The sequence below is a fragment of the Humulus lupulus genome, chromosome 2 (genome assembly GCF_963169125.1).
Source record: "Humulus lupulus chromosome 2, drHumLupu1.1, whole genome shotgun sequence".
NCBI lineage: Eukaryota > Viridiplantae > Streptophyta > Magnoliopsida > Rosales > Cannabaceae > Humulus > Humulus lupulus.
The window spans coordinates 7,185,546-7,203,633 of record NC_084794.1 but is presented as its reverse complement, the minus strand read 5'-3'; the positions used below and the strand labels follow the sequence as shown (position 1 = coordinate 7,203,633).

The 18,088-nt window shown below is 39.0% G+C and overlaps 1 protein-coding gene across 4 annotated transcripts; it reads left to right on the top strand.

Annotated features, from left to right (window-relative positions):
- The first annotated feature begins 6,204 nt into the window (after positions 1–6,204).
- On the top strand, positions 6,205–11,334 carry LOC133817098 (UPF0481 protein At3g47200-like). Of its 4 annotated transcripts, none has more exons than XM_062249488.1 (2): positions 6,205–6,651; positions 9,745–11,334. In XM_062249488.1, exon 2 carries the CDS (start codon positions 9,774–9,776, stop codon positions 11,139–11,141), a length of 1,368 nt encoding a protein of 455 aa, XP_062105472.1. In that variant the 5' UTR covers positions 6,205–6,651; positions 9,745–9,773; the 3' UTR covers positions 11,142–11,334. The 4 variants fall into 4 exon arrangements, with proteins under 4 accessions (XP_062105472.1, XP_062105475.1, XP_062105474.1 ...); XM_062249491.1 differs by lacking the exon at positions 6,205–6,651 and adding an exon at positions 6,748–7,830; XM_062249490.1 differs by lacking the exon at positions 6,205–6,651 and adding an exon at positions 8,054–9,262.
- The last annotated feature ends 6,754 nt before the right edge of the window (positions 11,335–18,088 follow it).

The window sequence follows — 18,088 nt, the reverse complement described above, 5'->3', positions numbered from 1 at the left end:
ATTTGCTTCAGGATCAGTATTGGACATATTCGAACTCCCAACTCTTTTTTCCTTTTCCACACTACTTTGGATTGAAGTGGGCTCGTGTTTGCTCTTAGGATTATCCTCATTCAACTCTAGATTTTTACCACTCCCTCAAGGTAACTGCCTTGCAATGCTCCTTACCATCTCTCCTTGGATTTTCGGTATCACTAGGAAAGGTGCCTTGTGGTCTATTCCTTAACTCCTTAGATAGCTGCCCCATTTGAATCTCTAGGTTCCTCAAGGATGCCGCTTGGCTTTGACTCACATCATCATTCTTGGCCATATATTCTTTCATTAGTCTCTCCAATGAGCTTGATTGAGCACTTGAGGAGGAAGTGGTTGAGCTCTTGGTTTTTGTTGAGAAAACCCCAGTGGATATATAGGCTTGTTTTGCATTGGTGCTTCGCTTGAACTAGCTACCCTCCCCCCATGAGAAATGTTGGATGTTGCCTCCACCCAGGATTATAAGAGTTTGAATATGAGTTATTACCGTTGGCATTTTGATTCCCCACATAACAAACCGAAGTGGGATTCGAAGGACAACTCTCAAATGTGTGCCCATCTCCACAATAAACACAAGACACATCAACAACTTGTCCCATTGTAGCTGATTGTACCGTTCCCCCCAAACTCATGTTCTTGAGAAGGTTAGTCATTGATGAAACTTGGGCGGTCAAAGCTGTCAATGCTTCCACTTCAAGTACACCCGCTACTTTTTGAATTGTTGAGGCTCTAGCATTGGAACATTGGTAATTGTTGCTAGCAATCCTCTCCAAAATGTCATAGGCTTCATTGTAGGACTTAGAGAGAATAACCCCATTAGCTGAAGCATCCAATACCATGCGAGTGGAAGAATTGAACCCATTATTTAATGTTTCCATTTGTATACAATGCAAAATCCCATGGTGTGTGCACTTCTTCAATAACTTTTTAAATCTCTCCCAAGCTTCACAAAATGATTCATCTTCCAGTAGCTGAAAAGACATGACTTCATTGCGAAACTTGGCATTTTTGGTAGGATGAAAGTACTTCATTAAGAATTTTTCAACCAACTCATTCCATGTAGTCACCGAGTCAGGAGGAAGGGTGTTGAGCCAAGCTCTAGCTCAATCCCTCAAAGAGAAAGGGAAAAATTTAAACCTTAGGGCCTCTTCACTCACTCCTTGTAGCTTGAAAGAATCACTCACCTCCAAAAATGAACGAAGATGAAGACGAGGATCCTTAGTAGGCAGCCCACTAAATTGACCCACTGTCTGCAACATTTGGAACATCACGGGCTTCAACTCGAATTGGGGTGCTTGAATTTCAGGCCTAACAATGCCCGGATTAAGCTCAATGAACATGGGGGCAGCACAGCATGGCTCTCTCTCTATCATCAGCCATAGCAATCGTGTTAGCGATATTATTAGCACCCTCAACTCCTTCAACCTCTTCAGCCATATTAAGGCGATTTTGTGCCTGTTGTTCCCTTAGTCTTCTTCTAAATGTACGTTCAATCTCGCGGTCAATAGGAGCTAGTTCAAGGTCTTCTTGCTCGTTCATACAATAGTCACCTGAGAAAACACTGGAACAAGCAAACAAGATTAGAACAACAAAGAAAAATAAATTGCAAATAATTTATATTACACAAATTTCTAATTTCAATCCCCAGCAACGGTGCCAAAAAATTGTTGTGAAAAAATTAATTGATTTAAATACACAAGTGTACGCAATCACACAAGTAATACAGTGATAAGTTGAGTATCGTCTCCACAGGGATTGCAAAATTGAAAAATAGGCAAAACAATTACTAAGCAACTTAAATGTATTAACAATTAAATGAGTTATTTGTAAGCTAAACTAAATATTAAGAAGATGAAAATACTGAAAATAAAACTAAACTAAACAAAGTAATTAGAAAGAAATACGTATATTGTAGAATGGACTTGAATTATTAAATCCTCCTATGTCAATTATTGTAATGCCCCAAAATCCCTAGTGAGGTTTAATGGTTGGATTAGAAAGTCGGGATCCATAATTGATTTATTATGCCATTAAATGATTATATGCATGTTTATGTGAATTATATTATTATATGATGATAAATGTATGCCTATGAGTCCACTTTTCATCATAAGGGTATTTTGGCAATTTGGCCTGTTGATGGCGTAATTGTATATTTTCATGCATGTTGGTGAATTATTGATGATGCCACATTATAATGTGGATTTGTTCGAGCTATTTGGCATGAGACGATATATTAATGCAAGTTAGCATTTTTGTCATAATGGGATTAATTTTGGGGCTCAGGGTGAGTCTCGGGGTAATTTGATGATTAATACATTATCGGGAATTAAAGAGTAATGGGATATGATTTATTAGCATTTGAGAATATTGGGAGTAACGAGAATTGGAGGACATTAATTATAATTAACGAGATAGATGGGAAATGATGATTTTTCCCTTGCTAGCTTTGAAAGGAAATTATTTAACCTAGGGAATTTTGGTCTTTTGACCTAAGGTTATATGTGAACTAAGTAGAAGCCTGTGGAAGGACTTAAACTGGACCAAAACAGAGCTCATCTTCTTCTTCTCATGATCACCATTTTTCCTTCTTCTTTCTTTGGAATTTTTGAACTCCATTTGAGGAATCAAGCTAGGGAATCAAGCCTTGAGGGTCTAGGGTTGTGTTCCACCATTGAAGAGGGTTCCATATTGAGCTTGAGGTAAGATTCTAACCATAGAAACTCTGGTTTATACTGTGTTTTTGTATTGATTTTCAGCTGGACCTTTGAATTGGATAGTTGAAAATTGATGGAAGTTTTTAGCAAAGTTTGGTTGGGTTTTAATGCCTAGGACTTGTAGAATGGGTATTTGGGTTCATTTGTGAGTTTGGTTGAGGTTTAGAATCAGGTTTTGAAGGTTGGAAAGTGGAGAAGTCAAAGGGGGAAAAACCAGGGCTGAATCACCCTGGTTCTAGCGCTACAGCGCCCAAGGGAGGGCGCTACAGCGTTGTCCAGGGCAAAGCATCCCTGTTTGTAGCGCCTAGGCGCTAGGGGGGTAGCGCTACCCTGTTTTTCCAGGGTCCTATTTTGGGCACTTTTGAGGGTTTTTGGCTCGGGGTTTCAATTCCTAAGGCTCGGGATCAAATCTACTAACCGTTTGAGTATGATTCGAGGTCTCGGGAGTGAGGTTTAGGTCAAGAACCTTTTATTGTTGATTTCATTGATATAGTTCCATATTTGGCTATGACTAGGTGACCACTAAAGGATCAAGGGATTGATCGTTCTCAAGGGTCGCTCTTTTAATTTGTTTCACGCTCGAACCAGAGGTAAGAAAACTGCACCTAGTACGTGACATGCAGGTTATTGATGTAACATGTTGAGAGCTCTATTTGTATATCTGGAATGCATATAAAATTCTTAGCAATTTGCTTGTCTGTGTATGACACTGACCTATGAGTCAGGAATCGACAAAGGTATCAGTATTGACTGTGAAGCTGTGACTCATTAGTCAAGTTCGGCAATAGTACTGAGCACTGGTCGAATGGTATTGGCTTATGAGTCAAGAACGGTACTAGCGTGTTCAACGCAAGCCGAAAAGATTAGATCTAATCGACATACCCACTATCATCATAAGCATGAAATGCTTGACCGTCCTTAAGTTCGATGAAAACAAAAGATCTTGTCTAGTCTAAAGGCTAGTTGCCTAGAGCCAGGGCCAGAAGGCCCATGTGACTACAACGTCACATGGCTAAGGGTGCAGAGCCCAAGTTCGTGACTCACTCATCAGTCACTTATCTGATTCAAGTTTGTGACTCCATAGTCACTCATCTGGTTTAACTTCTTGACTTACTCATTAATCATTTATCTGATTAGGGCTATAAGCTCCAGCATGGTTACTAGAATCTTAAAGTGATTTACACTTATCTGATTAGGGCTACAAGCCCCAGCATGATTACTAGAATCTCGATACCATCTGATTAGGGATACACGCCCCAGCATGATTATTAGAATCTCAATATTATCTGATTAGGGCTACAAGCCCGGTATGATTATCATAATCATCATTTGATATTGTATACATGCAGTAATGAGTTTTCTTGCTGAGCCTTGGCTCATGGGTGTTATGTGGTGCAGATAAAGGGAAAGAAAAGCTCACCCAGCCTTGAGTGGAGAGCTTAGGTGGTGATGTGTACATATGTGACCGCTTGACCACCACGGCCAAGGTGTTTCTCAAGGGAACTAGGAGTTAACCCTATATTTTGCCGCTTAGGTCGGTGGGTTGTAATTTTTCCACTGTAATGACCATTTTGGATTATAAATAACTTGTAAACGCTTTTATGGGCCTATGTACAGATTAATACTTTAAATAAAATATATCTATTCCTTTTAATAGAAAATTTTCACCCTAGCCTATTAATGACACCTAGATGAACGTTTATAACCTAATGACTCGTTTAGCGAGTTAAACACTATTTAAAGCTCACAGTAACGGTCTTGGAGTAAGCAGGGCATTACAATTATACTAAATAGATTGTGGCAGCAATATTTTAGCAAAATTCCGAGGTTATCAAGAATTCAATAAGAACTCATAAAACTTTCCCAAATTCTATGATATTAAATCTTTTACCTAATTAAACATATTCTTGTGCCAAATCAAATTTAAGAATACAAATTTAAGGTTCAATTCTAAAAAGTTACACAAGGCAAACATCCTTATGTTATTTACTAACATAACCTAGCACAGATTATGAACTTGTGTCATCCAAGTTCTTCCCATTATATTAAACCCTTCCAGCATCAAACATAATTAAACATCTTGCAATTGCTGGCCAAACAACAACAAGAAATTAACAATAAGCACACTTGAATGAACAAGAAAGATTTCACTAAAATAAGGTGCAAGAAATTACTACACTATGATAGGGTCCATTAACAATTCAAGGCACACAAAAAAATTAGTTCATGGCTAATTTAAAGAGCATTAATCCAAGTTCAATACTGCCCATAAGTATCACAGTAGAAATTAAAATAGAAAATATAAGATAAAATTTAGAAACAAGAGAAAAAGCAAATCCAATTAATGATGATGAATTTTCTTTCTGCGTTCGCCTATTCTTCCTTCTTGTTTCTCTCATTTTCTTCCTTTGTCTTTCTTCTCTCCTTTTTCCAAAAAATGGCAGACTCCTCCTTTTTGCGGCTGTCTCCCTCTCTTTCTCCTCTAGGTTTCCCAATTTAGTCATCTAAGTACAAAATTGCCCCTCCTTTGATTCACACACGGGTTCCTTGCCTTCCTTTCTCTGACATTTGCTTCCAAATTGACTCATGCCCTCTGTACTTGCCACATCAGCTACTAATCCAGCTCACCTTCTAAAATTCCAAACATGCACAACTTTCCAAATGCAACCTGATCAAAATGTTTTAGCAGAATCTACTTTGCTACTACAAACCTGCTATTTCAGCATCAAAATTTAGCTTAAATAGTTTTACAATTTTAGTTTCATTCTTTGTACAAAGGGTTTATACTTTTTTGGACCCTGTGTTTTTTTCCATTACCTGTTTGGACTCTGTGTTTTGACAAATTACTTTTTAGACCCTATGTTTTGTAAAATGGTTAAAATAGAACCCTAAACCCAATTTTGGTCAATATTTTCTCAACTAAAATCACAAATAATTTACCAAACTAACAATTCAGAACAAAAATAAAATCATTCTGCTTAAAAACTGTGTTGTTATATTCAATTTTTTCTTCATCAAAATTGAGTTTAGGGTTCTATTTTAACAATTGTACAAAACATAGGGTCCAAAAAATAATTTGTCAAAACACATGGTCCAAATAAGTAATGGAGAAAAACACAGGATTTAAAAAGGTATAAACCCTTATACAAATATCTATCCATGAAACTATTGTTTTCAACTCATTAGCTCTTAAAAACCACAAAAAGAACAACTAAACTAACTAAGATCATAAAAATACAAAAATTAATTACAGCAGCTAATAATAAACTAATATCACCATTGATTTTTCTACATTTATAAGTTCAAAAGTACAAAAAAAAAATAACTATTTATCCATAAGTTATCAGTCACCAATAATACCCCTAGCAATTACCATAAATGAAAAAAAAAAAAAAAAAAAAAAAAGTCTCAGACAATAAACCTGCTTATCAAGAAAAGAATTTTTATAATTTAATTCCAATTTCATCTAAAAATACCAACAAAATAAATAAATGAAATTCGATTAGTATAAAAATACAAATTAACATTATTTCTCTTTCATTTCTAGAATAATATCCTTTGAATAAAAGTTGGTCATTTAGTACTGATTCGTTTTTTGACCAAAAATTGGATATAATTTCATGTACAAATTTACAGTTCTTTATCTGAAGATTCCATTTCCATACTTTTTGCAAAATTTGATCTCACCACACACACATGCTTATCACCGTCATAAAACTTTCTTAGTGAACGGTCTTTTTCTCTTCACAATTACGAAAAAACCATAATTTTTACATTAGAAAATACGAGTGATATGCCCCTCCTCGTAAGTTGCTCGGTCAATACAAACCAACTTATCTCAATACAAAAGCCGCCATTTTCCATCGTCTATAGCTCTCTTTGGCTTTCGTTCTCGCTAACATCAAAGGTACGCTTTTTTAGTATTATATTATTAGGTTGAGCCTGGAAAATTTTAAGCTTGATTAAATTTTAACTTTGCTTTTCTTTCCATAAGGAGCAGAATTATGAGAGGTTCAACATTTGAATCTTGATATATTTAAAGGTATTATGAGATTGTGCTTTTTAAACGAGAATAAAAAAGTGAGAGAGAGAGGTTCAACGATGTCTATTGGTCAAGATCCAATTTTCTTTTTTCTTTTTAGAAATTGTAATGGAATTATAGAGTCTGGTGTTAGGGAAACACTCACAACCAAATGTCTTGAGCTTAGAGTAATCAGGTTGTTTGTGAAACAAACGAATTCACAAACGAAATAGTGGAGGGACATTAGAAATAACAGGGGAGAGCAAACGATTTATGAGATATACAGAGGTTCGAACAGCTTCATCCCATAGAAGCATTGGCAAGAAGGGTCGAGGATGTCTCAATAATATGCAAGTGCTTGCGCTCAGCAAGACCATTTTCCTCAGATGTTTTAGGAAAGGAGACACGATGGTTTATGCCATTCTCTAAGAGGTATTGAGTAAAAGTCTGTTACTCACCTCCCCAATCTGTTTGGATTGCTTTTATCTTAAGACCAAGTTCATTTTCAATCTGAGTTTTAAAGTTTATAAAGGTCTGTATGGCTTCGGACTTAGCTTTGAGTAGGTAGACCCAAGTGTATCTAGAGTATGAGTCTATAAAGTGTATGTAATACCTATAACTATTGGAAGAAAACACAGGAGCTGGCCCCCATAGGTCAGAATGGATTAGCTCTAAAGGATTAGTGTACTCAGATTTAGAAGTAGGAAAAGGGAACTTGTGTATTTTTCCTTGACAACATGATGAACAAAAATCAAATTGTGTTTTATTAATGTGAGGAAGATTACATTGAGAGAGAATGGACTTTACAACTTTGCCAAATGAGTGTCCCAATCTATTATGCCATAACAAAAATTCAGAATTACTTTGTGAACTAGAACTAGGTACATTGACAGAAAAACAATTTGACAAAGATTGAGATTGGCAATCATTGACAGAAGCAGAAGTGCAGGAGGATGACACCGAAGCTGGGTGAACAAGCTGGAAGGAAGACAAGGGAAATGCATAGAGACCATTGTTAAGAATCCCTCGCATCAGAGTTTGATTGGTGACCCGGTCTTTCTCAAGGTAAAAATCATAATGAAACTCACAGTAGACATTATTGTCTTTAGTCAATTGAGAAACACAGATTAGATTTTTCTTAATGTTAGGAACATGTAAAAGATGATTCAAGAAAAGTGGTTTGGAAGGACAAAGAGACTGTATAGCAGACTTACCAATGTTGGAAATAGCTAGGCTTGATCCATCACCAACATGAAGTTGCTCAGAACCGAAATAGTGACCGAAATAGTGACCTTTGCTCAAGAAATTCTGATCATTGTTGGTGCAGTGATTCGTTGCCCCCGAATCAGGATACCAAGAGGGATCATTAACCATGTCTGAAGATGCTACTAGAGCATTCATGGAAGAGGTGGATTTGTCTATAGGTTGTGCTCCAAACCTAGGAAAGTCATAGTTGAATCGCTAATGACATCTGGATGAATAGTGGCCTAGACGAGAGCAGAGCTGACAAATGGGGCGATTCCTTTGAGGAGAAGTTGAGTTTGGAGGAGCTTCACTGTAGAATCTACCAGGATTGGATGCACGACCACGACCACCAGCATAAGGATTCCAAGAAGATCCATGACCAGTAGAAGAAAAGGAAGGTTGAGAGGGATTCGATGTAGAAGATCGACCATAACCAGAATTCGAAAAAGAATTCAAGCCTCCTCTTCTGTAAGCAGCATTGGCCTGAGGATTGGAATCAAGATCGTGATTGTGTTTCTCTAGACGACTTTCTTGAGAGAGAATGAGAGATTCAATCTCGGCAACAGTGTAGGAAGACTGGCGAGAATTGATGGAGATGACAAACACATCATATTCAGAAGGAAGGCCATTGAAAAAGGCAGTGATGTGTTCTGTCGCAGTGGTGGTGTGACCTACAGAGCTATGCTAATCAACTAGAAACTTGATCTTGAGTAAGTAATCATTCAAAGATAGGGAACCTTTCTTAAGATTTCGTAATTGAGTGTGGAATTGATCGATTTTAGCATTAGTTTGAGTAGTGAAGTAAGTATCAAGAATAGACCAAACCTGAGCGGAGGTGTCTAAACCAACTACTCGTGTGAGAATGCTTTCAATCATGGAGGAGAGGAGCCATGAATACAGAAGATTATCTTGTTGCTTCCATTGAGTATACGCCGAGTTGACTAGAGCAGCAGCACGATCTGCATCTGTGAGGAACTTCAATGGTGGCATGTGGTCCAGATCTATGTAATCTTCAAGCATGTGACCTCTAATGGCGGCAAGAACCTGTGGCCTCCAGGGTAGAAAGTTGTGTGAGTCCAATTTCACAGACAAGTTATGTGAGAAGAGGACTGGCGCAAACGAAGAGGCAGTCGTGGAAGATGGAACGACGGAAGCCATGGATGAACACTTGAAGAAGATTTCAACAAAGGAAGGAGAGAGTAATGAAGCAAGAAATCAATCGGAAAAAAATCGCTTAGGGCACTAATACCAGGTTAGGATTGTAAGAAGAAGCTCTTAATTGAATAATCTCTCATTGAATTGAATGAATGAATATACTCAAGTATAAATAGAGATTACATGAAGAGAAAGCCTAACTAACTACCTAACAGAATGTACAGCTAACACTAATTATAATTAACAACAAGTGAGCTGTATAATAACAGAATGTACGAGTAGTTACAATGAGTTATAACCACTCTTAACAAATACTTGTTGAAAAGTTCCACTTATGCCTAGGACCAGACCTACCTTTAAATGTTCGTTATAGAGACAAAATTAAAGTGAGAGCCTGGAGTTTACATCAAAAACCTCTTAAACATCAAAAGTAAGTTTTTGGTGCATTTTTATTTCTTCTGGGCTACACATACACTATCCTCTGTTTGTTTTATATTTGCCATACTACCCTTGGCATCTTAATTACATTCCTAATTCTCTATCTATCTCTTTACTCCCTCTCTTCATTTGTACTTGCAGGAATAATAAAGATAGGGGAGATAATAATAATGGTAAATCAGGCAGGAGGAAATTATAGAAGGATTAATATTGATGCATTGGCTAGTGATGTAGAAGAAGAGGATGTAAGGGATTATATTACGATTGATGTTGAGGCAATGGCAACTAAGCTGGAAAATATGATATCTGATAGTGTGTCAATGCAACCCAAGTGTAGTCCCTGCATCTTTAGAGTCCCAAACATGTTATCAAGGCAAAATCCAAGAGCTTATGCACCCAATGCATTTTCAATTGGGCCCTACCACTACAACCAACCGCATTTGAAAGCCACCCAACAAATCAAATTGAGATATTTACATGAACTCATCTCTCGTTTTCCAGATACAAATCCAAAGAGCAAATTGAGTGAACTCACAACAGCCATTAGCAAACTTCAAAAAGAAGCTCGAGAGTGCTACGATGGATCAATCGATATGAGTATGGATGAATTTATACAAGTTTTGGTAATTGATGGCTGCTTCTTCATTGAAGTTTTTCGCAAATACAATTATGGTGAACTTATAGGAATCTATGACCCCATCTTTAGTTCGAATCGTATGATGATATTACTCTACTATGACTTGATTTTGTTGGAAAATCAAGTACCGTGGTTGGTTCTTGACTGTTTGTTCAAAATGACCATGACTCCAGATGAAAAGATCCCTTTGATTACACTAGTCACAAATTTTTTTGATAACATTTTCACTAGAAAGATAAACATTTGTGAAGAGGTTCAAAAATGTGAAAGTAAGCACATTCTTGATCTATTAAGGAACTCATTGATTTTGTCATCATGTATAGCAAAACAAGAAAGAAGTTTGAATTGCTTCACTGATGAGTGGCAAGTGATACCATCAGCTACAGTTCTGCTTAAAGCAGGAATAACGTTCAAGAAGGCTACACGTGGTACATTTTCTAGTATTTTGGATATCAAATTCAAGGATGGCGTAATGGAGATTCCTTCACTATTCATTCATCCTGGCACAGAGTCTATGTTTCGAAATCTAATATGCTTGGAGCAGTCTCTCCCTCGTTGTGAAGAATTGATCACCTCTTACCTTAGATTACTGAACTACCTTATTAATTCTAGCAAAGACGTGCAAATATTTTCAGAGAAAAAGATAATTGAAAACTGGACAGATGATAAGGAGACAGTTGTATTCTTCAATCAAATCGTTAATGATACTAATTTGTGGCATTTCTATTATCATGATCTTGCCAAGGAGGTGAATAAATATTGTCAACGTCGTTGGCCTAGATATCGAAGAGTGCTGATACATGACTATTTCAGACACCCATGGGCAGTTATTTCAATTTTTGGTGCAGCTATACTACTCATTCTTACTTTCTTACAAACTTTATTCACTATCCATCAATAGCTTTTTTTATATGTTGCCCTGCTTGCAGGTAAAATTAATTTATATTGTTTTCTTTTTGCAACTGGTTTTTCCTAGTTTGTTTTAGTTAGTTCATTTACAATGATTGTGCTACTTAGATGTGATGTATTGTCTATTTTAATGTCCTTTATGTAATATTTCTCTATTTCTATCACATGAAATTAAGATAATGATATCTGTTGTGCTTGTATATATTGTAAGGAAATTCATCAACACACAACCAGCTTCACTTGCACACACAAAGGTAACAAAAACCAGTAGATATAACTTGCACAAACACAAGATAAAACCAACAAGAAAAGTAACAAAAAATCAACACCAAAAACTTAGGTTCAACCCAAAATCTTGAGCCTACATATATCCTCTTTGAACTCCCTTTGTGATGTTTCTCTATGCACTATGCACAACAATGGAGATTATAGGCTGTCACCACTTGAGACACCCAACATCTGATTGATTACAACCTAGGCAAAATCCCAATTACACTTGACCATGTACAAAAAAACCTTTAACTAAAACCCAAGTGTTTAGCTCTCTAAAATAGCCCTATACTTTTACAAATGAAATATGTTCTTTTTTCCTTTTTTTTAACAAATGAGAAAATAGGACACATTTATAGAGTTTGATTTTGCAACTGTACAACAAACTTAAAAATACTAGAGATTGAACCTAGACTCAATTGATAATATGGTAAACAAAACTAGGCGAAAAACGAAACATTTCTAACTTGATCTGATGTTTGATGTAGACCAACCATTTCAACATATATATTTCTGTATTTGCAAAGTGTAAAGTAAAGGGACCATGACCATCCAAGTTCCAAGTCAGTCTCATTTTAATGCATGTAATAAATGTATTAGTTAAGCCGGACCTGAGAAATTGGAAGCAGGCTTGTACTTGTTGTATATATGTGATATAATTTTATTAATTAGTACTCACTCAGTGAAGTGGACTCTAGTACCCCTACACTGTTATTTTTAATCAAAGGGAAGGAAGCCATGTTTAGGTTCTAAACTTTATTCTAGCTTAATGGCATCATTTCCTTCCAAGAAAAAATCAACTTATCTTTTAATATAAATATATATATTCCTACCTTTAAGTATGGAATTTTTCTTCATGCATACGTCCTTTCATCTCTCTGCTATGGTTTTCCTTTCTTCTCCAAATGGCGGTGCTGCCAGTCTCCCGTGGTAGTACATCTCAGCTAGAGCTTATCAACCCAGTTTTGGGTTTTGTGTGGTTCTGGTCGAGAGGATTGTGAATCCAACCTGGCAAGGTCGAGGTTTTCCCTTCCTCTTCTTGTTTTTTGGTGTTCTCAGGCCTCTTCTGGTGGTCGGCGAGGATAACATGGTGAGGAGCAGTTACGAGTGGTGGGGGAATAAATCGGAGGATGTTCTTCTGCTATGGACACTCTTCACTTGATTTTTGCTATTAACCGACGAGGTTTTGTCTTTGGGGTGCTGGATCAATTTGCAATTGAGGGGTGGCTCAGGCATGGGTTTGTCTCAGGGATAAGGGATGAGGCTTAGGTCTGAGTCATTTGCATGGAGATTATTGCTAGGTGGTGGGACGGGTTTAGCCAGCTTGGGGTTTTGGGTTGGGTCGGATAAAGAGGAGTGTGGTTGGAAAGCAGGGCATTTGTCAGCTGTTTGTTATGGTTACTGGTTTTAGTTTTATGTTTTACGTATTTGTCTTCAGTGTGTTTTGTTACTTTCCCTTGTGTGGTTCATTTGTTTAATTCTATTGTTAAGAATCCTACTGATGGGGTTCATGGTCTTCGTGACAGTATTTTCCTGTTTGGACTTTAGTAAGATCTGGCTATGGACGAACATGATATTGGTTCCTAGATTTGTGATCGTTCATCATTTCATGTCAATCTTCGTAGATATGGTAGATCGTTGCTTATTTTCTAATAATGAAACATTTAATTTTATGATTTTTTTAAGGTGTTATTGCATTATTAGAGTTGATATGTCATATTGTCATTCAGAAATGAAGGTTTGTGTTACTTCACAATAGTTGGATGCTCAATTGTTGGCGCCTATTAGACTTAGTTGAAGTTTTTATAGGAGATTTATTTCCTTCGAAAAGTGTAACTGATTGTTAGTGATATTGCTCGGTATATAGGCTTGTAATGGGTTATGACATTTTGACTTTATTAATGAAGATTACCTATTTTTCATAAAAACAAATATCAATAATTAATAATTATTTATATTTTTAATATAAATATGTGTAAAATATTGATGTAAAACATATAAAACTAAATAGATGAAACCATAATGTAAAGAAAAAAAATTATCTATCGTAATGGCTAGAATTTTATCTTCGAGAAAAGAAACACGGATTAATTTTTAATTATTTATGTTGTCCATATTTTTTCACCACCCGCACGTGGCAATCCCCAGTGGCTGGCTAGGATGTGTGCGGACATCCTCGGGGTATGTTACTACCCGATGCCTGTAGTCGGAGAAAAGGTCCTCCTAGATTAGGTTTTGTCCGAAGAGGACAGTAGGTGCTTTGGTGAGTTACTTGCCGATTTTCGGTCTCGGAGACGGAGATTCTCCAGCTCGGACAGTTAAGGCAAGGAGTTTCATATCTCTATTGCCTCCCAGGCCCGAGGTTCTGGTTCTCGGACCTAGGAGGTGGAACAACGTGTCAATGGGTGTGGGTTCTCAGAGTCAGAGAATTTTCTAACAACCTTTGTGGGCGATCCGTCAATAGTGTTGTCAAGTGTACGACTCGACAATTCGCACACCCACTACGCCACCTGACACGAAAATACGTACAGCATGTCCTGACAGTCCCAAGGGCATGTTCCCCGTAAAGTGGTTACCTTTCTGTAGTGGGCCCCGCAAATATCGCCTGGGTTGTAGCATTTATTCAATGCAGCCCAATGCATTGAAGTGTATTAATCTCCCAATTATGGAAAGAATGTGTATTGATTGTTTATGATTAACATTAATGACCCCAACCTCTATAAATAGGTTTGGGAGTCTCATTGTAAGGGGTTCGGTTTTTTGGTGAGAGAACTACTTGTACTCAGAGTAATCTAAATGTTGCCTGAGAAGATACTATAGAAGCTTGCAATCACAAGCTTACAATCTCCCTAATATTAGAGACTCATGGACTAGGATTATTTTATAACCTGAACCACGTAAAAATATGTGTTCTTGTAGCTATTTTTTTTACCTCTCTTATAAAAGTTGATAGTGAAAAATACAGTCAACATTTTGGTGCTTTCATTGAGAGCTTGAAGAAAGCATTTGAAACATTCACGATCATGGTGACTACACGAAGAAACATTACAGATGAAGTGCCCCCTCTAACCGAAGTTGAAGGAGGAGAACCCAGTAGGCAACCACCTCAGGACATACATGAGATGATGGAGGACTACGATGAGTATGTTGAGTTTGACGACGAGGATAATGACACCGACCAAGGGTATTATGAGGATGAATATCCTCAGCCCATAGAGGCGGAAGAGACGCCAAAGGTGGTGGTGCTCCGCGAGCATGTGGCTAACCAACAACAAAAGCTTGATGCCCAAGAAGGTAACATTGCTGCTCTTCAGGAGATGGTGCTTGCCATGAAGGCCACTCTTGCAGCCCAAAGGTTGTGAGTGGACCCCAACGACAACGCGCCAGCAGGGCACCCAACAGGTGTGCCACCTGTGCACCCTGTTGGAGTGTCACCTGTCAACATAGCTGATGTGCTTCCTGAACACTCAGCTGTCGAGGCGCGAGATCCGCCAGCTGAGGTGCCCATCGGGCACCCAGCAAGAGTTAGAGCCTCAGTGCCACTGCAGGACCATGGTAAAGGAAAGGCCAATGATGACCCTACATCGAAGCATAAGAGGGCACGTCAAGAACCTGAAGGCCACCTAACTCTGCAGCAAACTGGTAAGGGTAATGAGGCAAGGGCCCGAGGACACCGCCAGGCAGGCAGCGCCCATGGAGCTCGGGGCCCTCCACCCCGACGCGCTCGTACGAATCGCACGAAGCCTGGAGCTGGTATTCCTTCGGAACCTAACTAATCCCACACGAATAATTGCCCAAGGAATTTCCCACAGAATCAGAAACGGGGCATCAACATCTCGGTAAACAAAAACAAGTCCGATGGAGAAACTGTGGTGGCTCACCCAGAAGATAACGGTGCGTTCCGAGGACAAGTTGACCTACGAGACAACCTCAATGCTCGAAGGTGTAATAAGGTTGGAGTACGTGAGCCTGCTGATAGAGGCCCATCAGATCTCCGAGACAATCTCAACGCCCGGAGAAGGGATTGCCCGGCGCGGAGCATCAACAGGGATCGCGACCTGCTCCGAGCAGAATTAGAATGTCTAAAGCGAATAATGCTCAGAATGGCCAGGCGACAAGGCCACGAGTCTGACTCAGAAGATGAGGAAGTAGAGCCATGTCCTCCTCATCTTGTTGAGGCCCCACCACCTCTGGGATTCAAGATGTCGTCCATACAAGCTTATGATGGTGGTTGGGATCCCAAGAACCATTTGCCCAAATTCAACAGGCTAATGTCAGTGCATCGTGTCTTCGACGACGCAAAATGCCACATGTTCCCCCTCACCCTAACAGGACCAGTAGATGAATGGCTTAAGAAGCTCCGACCATGGTCCATTCAAACGTGGCAGCAGTTATCATCTGCCTTCCGAAGAAAGTTCATAGGGGTCTGGAAGGTGAGCTTTGAGGTCAACGTCTTAGCTAATATCAAGCAAGGACCGTTTGAGACCCTGAAGGCCTACATCAAACGCTTCAAAGAAGAAGCGGCAAGAACTAAGAGGGTCGATGATGGCCAGCAGCTGATGGCGTTGCAGGCTGGCATCTGCACGGGATCCCCACTCTGGGATGATCTTCAGCGAAGGGGATGTCGGCGTCTCGACGACTTCATTCATCGGGCTCAAGAATACATCAGTTGGGAATACGCCCAGATCGGGGCGTTCAGAGCGTCCACCCTTTTTCCTGCCTCGGGCCAAGCTCCTAGTCCCTTGGCCTCAGAGATCCAACACTCCCCCTACGTTTATTTTACTGCGAACTATTTAAGTTTATTATCTCAATCTCGATCCTCTCATACCAATATGAGATTGAGATCACATAGATGAACTTGAGAATTTTCTGATATTTACTTAATATTATTAGCAATAATATAGTATATAAGCTACATATATAGAATAATTCAATTCATTCATTTATTTCATTAAAACCATTGTCTACTACAATTGCTTTAAGGGCACAATTCCCAACACGAAGTTAAAAAAAATACCCAAAGTATACTACACTTGGTATTCTAAAAACACGACCATTGAAGACGACGAAGAGAATTCTTGCTCAGAGATGAATCAATAATGCATCTTCGGCACCTACCAGGGGACAACCCACTAGAATACTGTAACGCCCTGGTTACCCCAGAACAGTTACCGTGAATAGTGAACCGGAAATTTGACTCGCTACCCGAGTCCTTTGGTTAAAAACGTGATCTAGGTTCTATTATCAGGTTAAGGTGAAAACCAGTAAAAATGAAAGGATATATTCCATTAAGTAAATAAACTGCTCATGAGCCTTTCAAAATGTTTACAAGTAGTCCGTAATACAAAAGAGTCGCTATTGTTTCAAATTTACAGTCTCCGCCGGCCTAAGCAGCAAAAATAGGGTAAACCCCTAGTCCCTCTGAGAACTCCTTGACCGTGGCGATCAAGCGGCCCTGTATGTACACAACATCGCCCAAGCTCTCCACTCAGGGTTGGGTGAGCTTCTCTTTCCCTTTACCTGCACCACAAAGCACCCATGAGCCAAGGCCCAACAAGAAAACACAATAAAGCATGATATAATATCAGCAACGGTCATAATAACCATTCAAGACTATCAGTCCAAGCAAATAGGTGACAGTAGCCAAAAGTCACAACAATGAGCATAGCTCCCTCTAGCCGTGTGACGATAGGGTCACCAGGGCTTAACTGATAAGTGATTCTTTCATAAATTTGTTCAGGACAGGTGCATGGTGATTGGTCACCAACATAACCTTCCTCACGACTCTAGAGTCGAAACTATGGACAACGTCCCCTAGCCATGTGACAAACGGTCACCGGGGTCATATACCTTGGCTATAGTCATCTGGTCGTAGACCAGGCAAGCGCTTATAAGTTCTTCGACTTTAGGGTCAGTCCCGCATTAATGTCATAGAGCCATTCAATGCGTGATCATCGACTTTAGAGTCGGTCCCTGACTAGTCAGTGTCTCAAACAGGTAATCAGTGTTCACTAGCATTTAATATGCAATCCATGTCCACATATATCAACCAACATGCCCCAATATCAAACCATGCATGTCATATACCTATACAGGGTGCAACTGTGTTCATACACTGTTTTCTTACCTCTGGCTCGAGTGAGAATTATTATATGAACGACCCCTGAGAACAATCAACTTTTAAATTCCTTGACGGTCACCTGGTCATAACCAAAATATAGGATTCATCAATAAAAATGATAACTGAGGGTTCCCAAACCAAGATCTAGCCTCCGGGACATCAAACATAACTCAACTAGGTACTAGGTTCAACCCCGAGGCCTAAGGTTTGAATCCCCAAGCTAAAAACATGTTTTTGGCTACATTTTCCCTGATGGGCCGCGGCTCACCCTCCTGACAGAGCCATTTTCACCTTTAAAGCCAACACAGGCCGCGGCACACCATAGACAGGCCGCGGCTCATTTCGCAAACCAGCCAAGAAACCAGCACGCACCAGCCAACTCTCCCCTGCGTTTTCCCTTGGAACCAACCCTTCGAAACAACTCCAAATCTCCTCCAAACACTCAATTCAACCTCTAGACAACACCCATAGCTTACCCTCATCAAATCCCAATCAAACCAACACAAAAACTCCCTTTAATTCCTACTTTCCACATCAAAAACCATGAA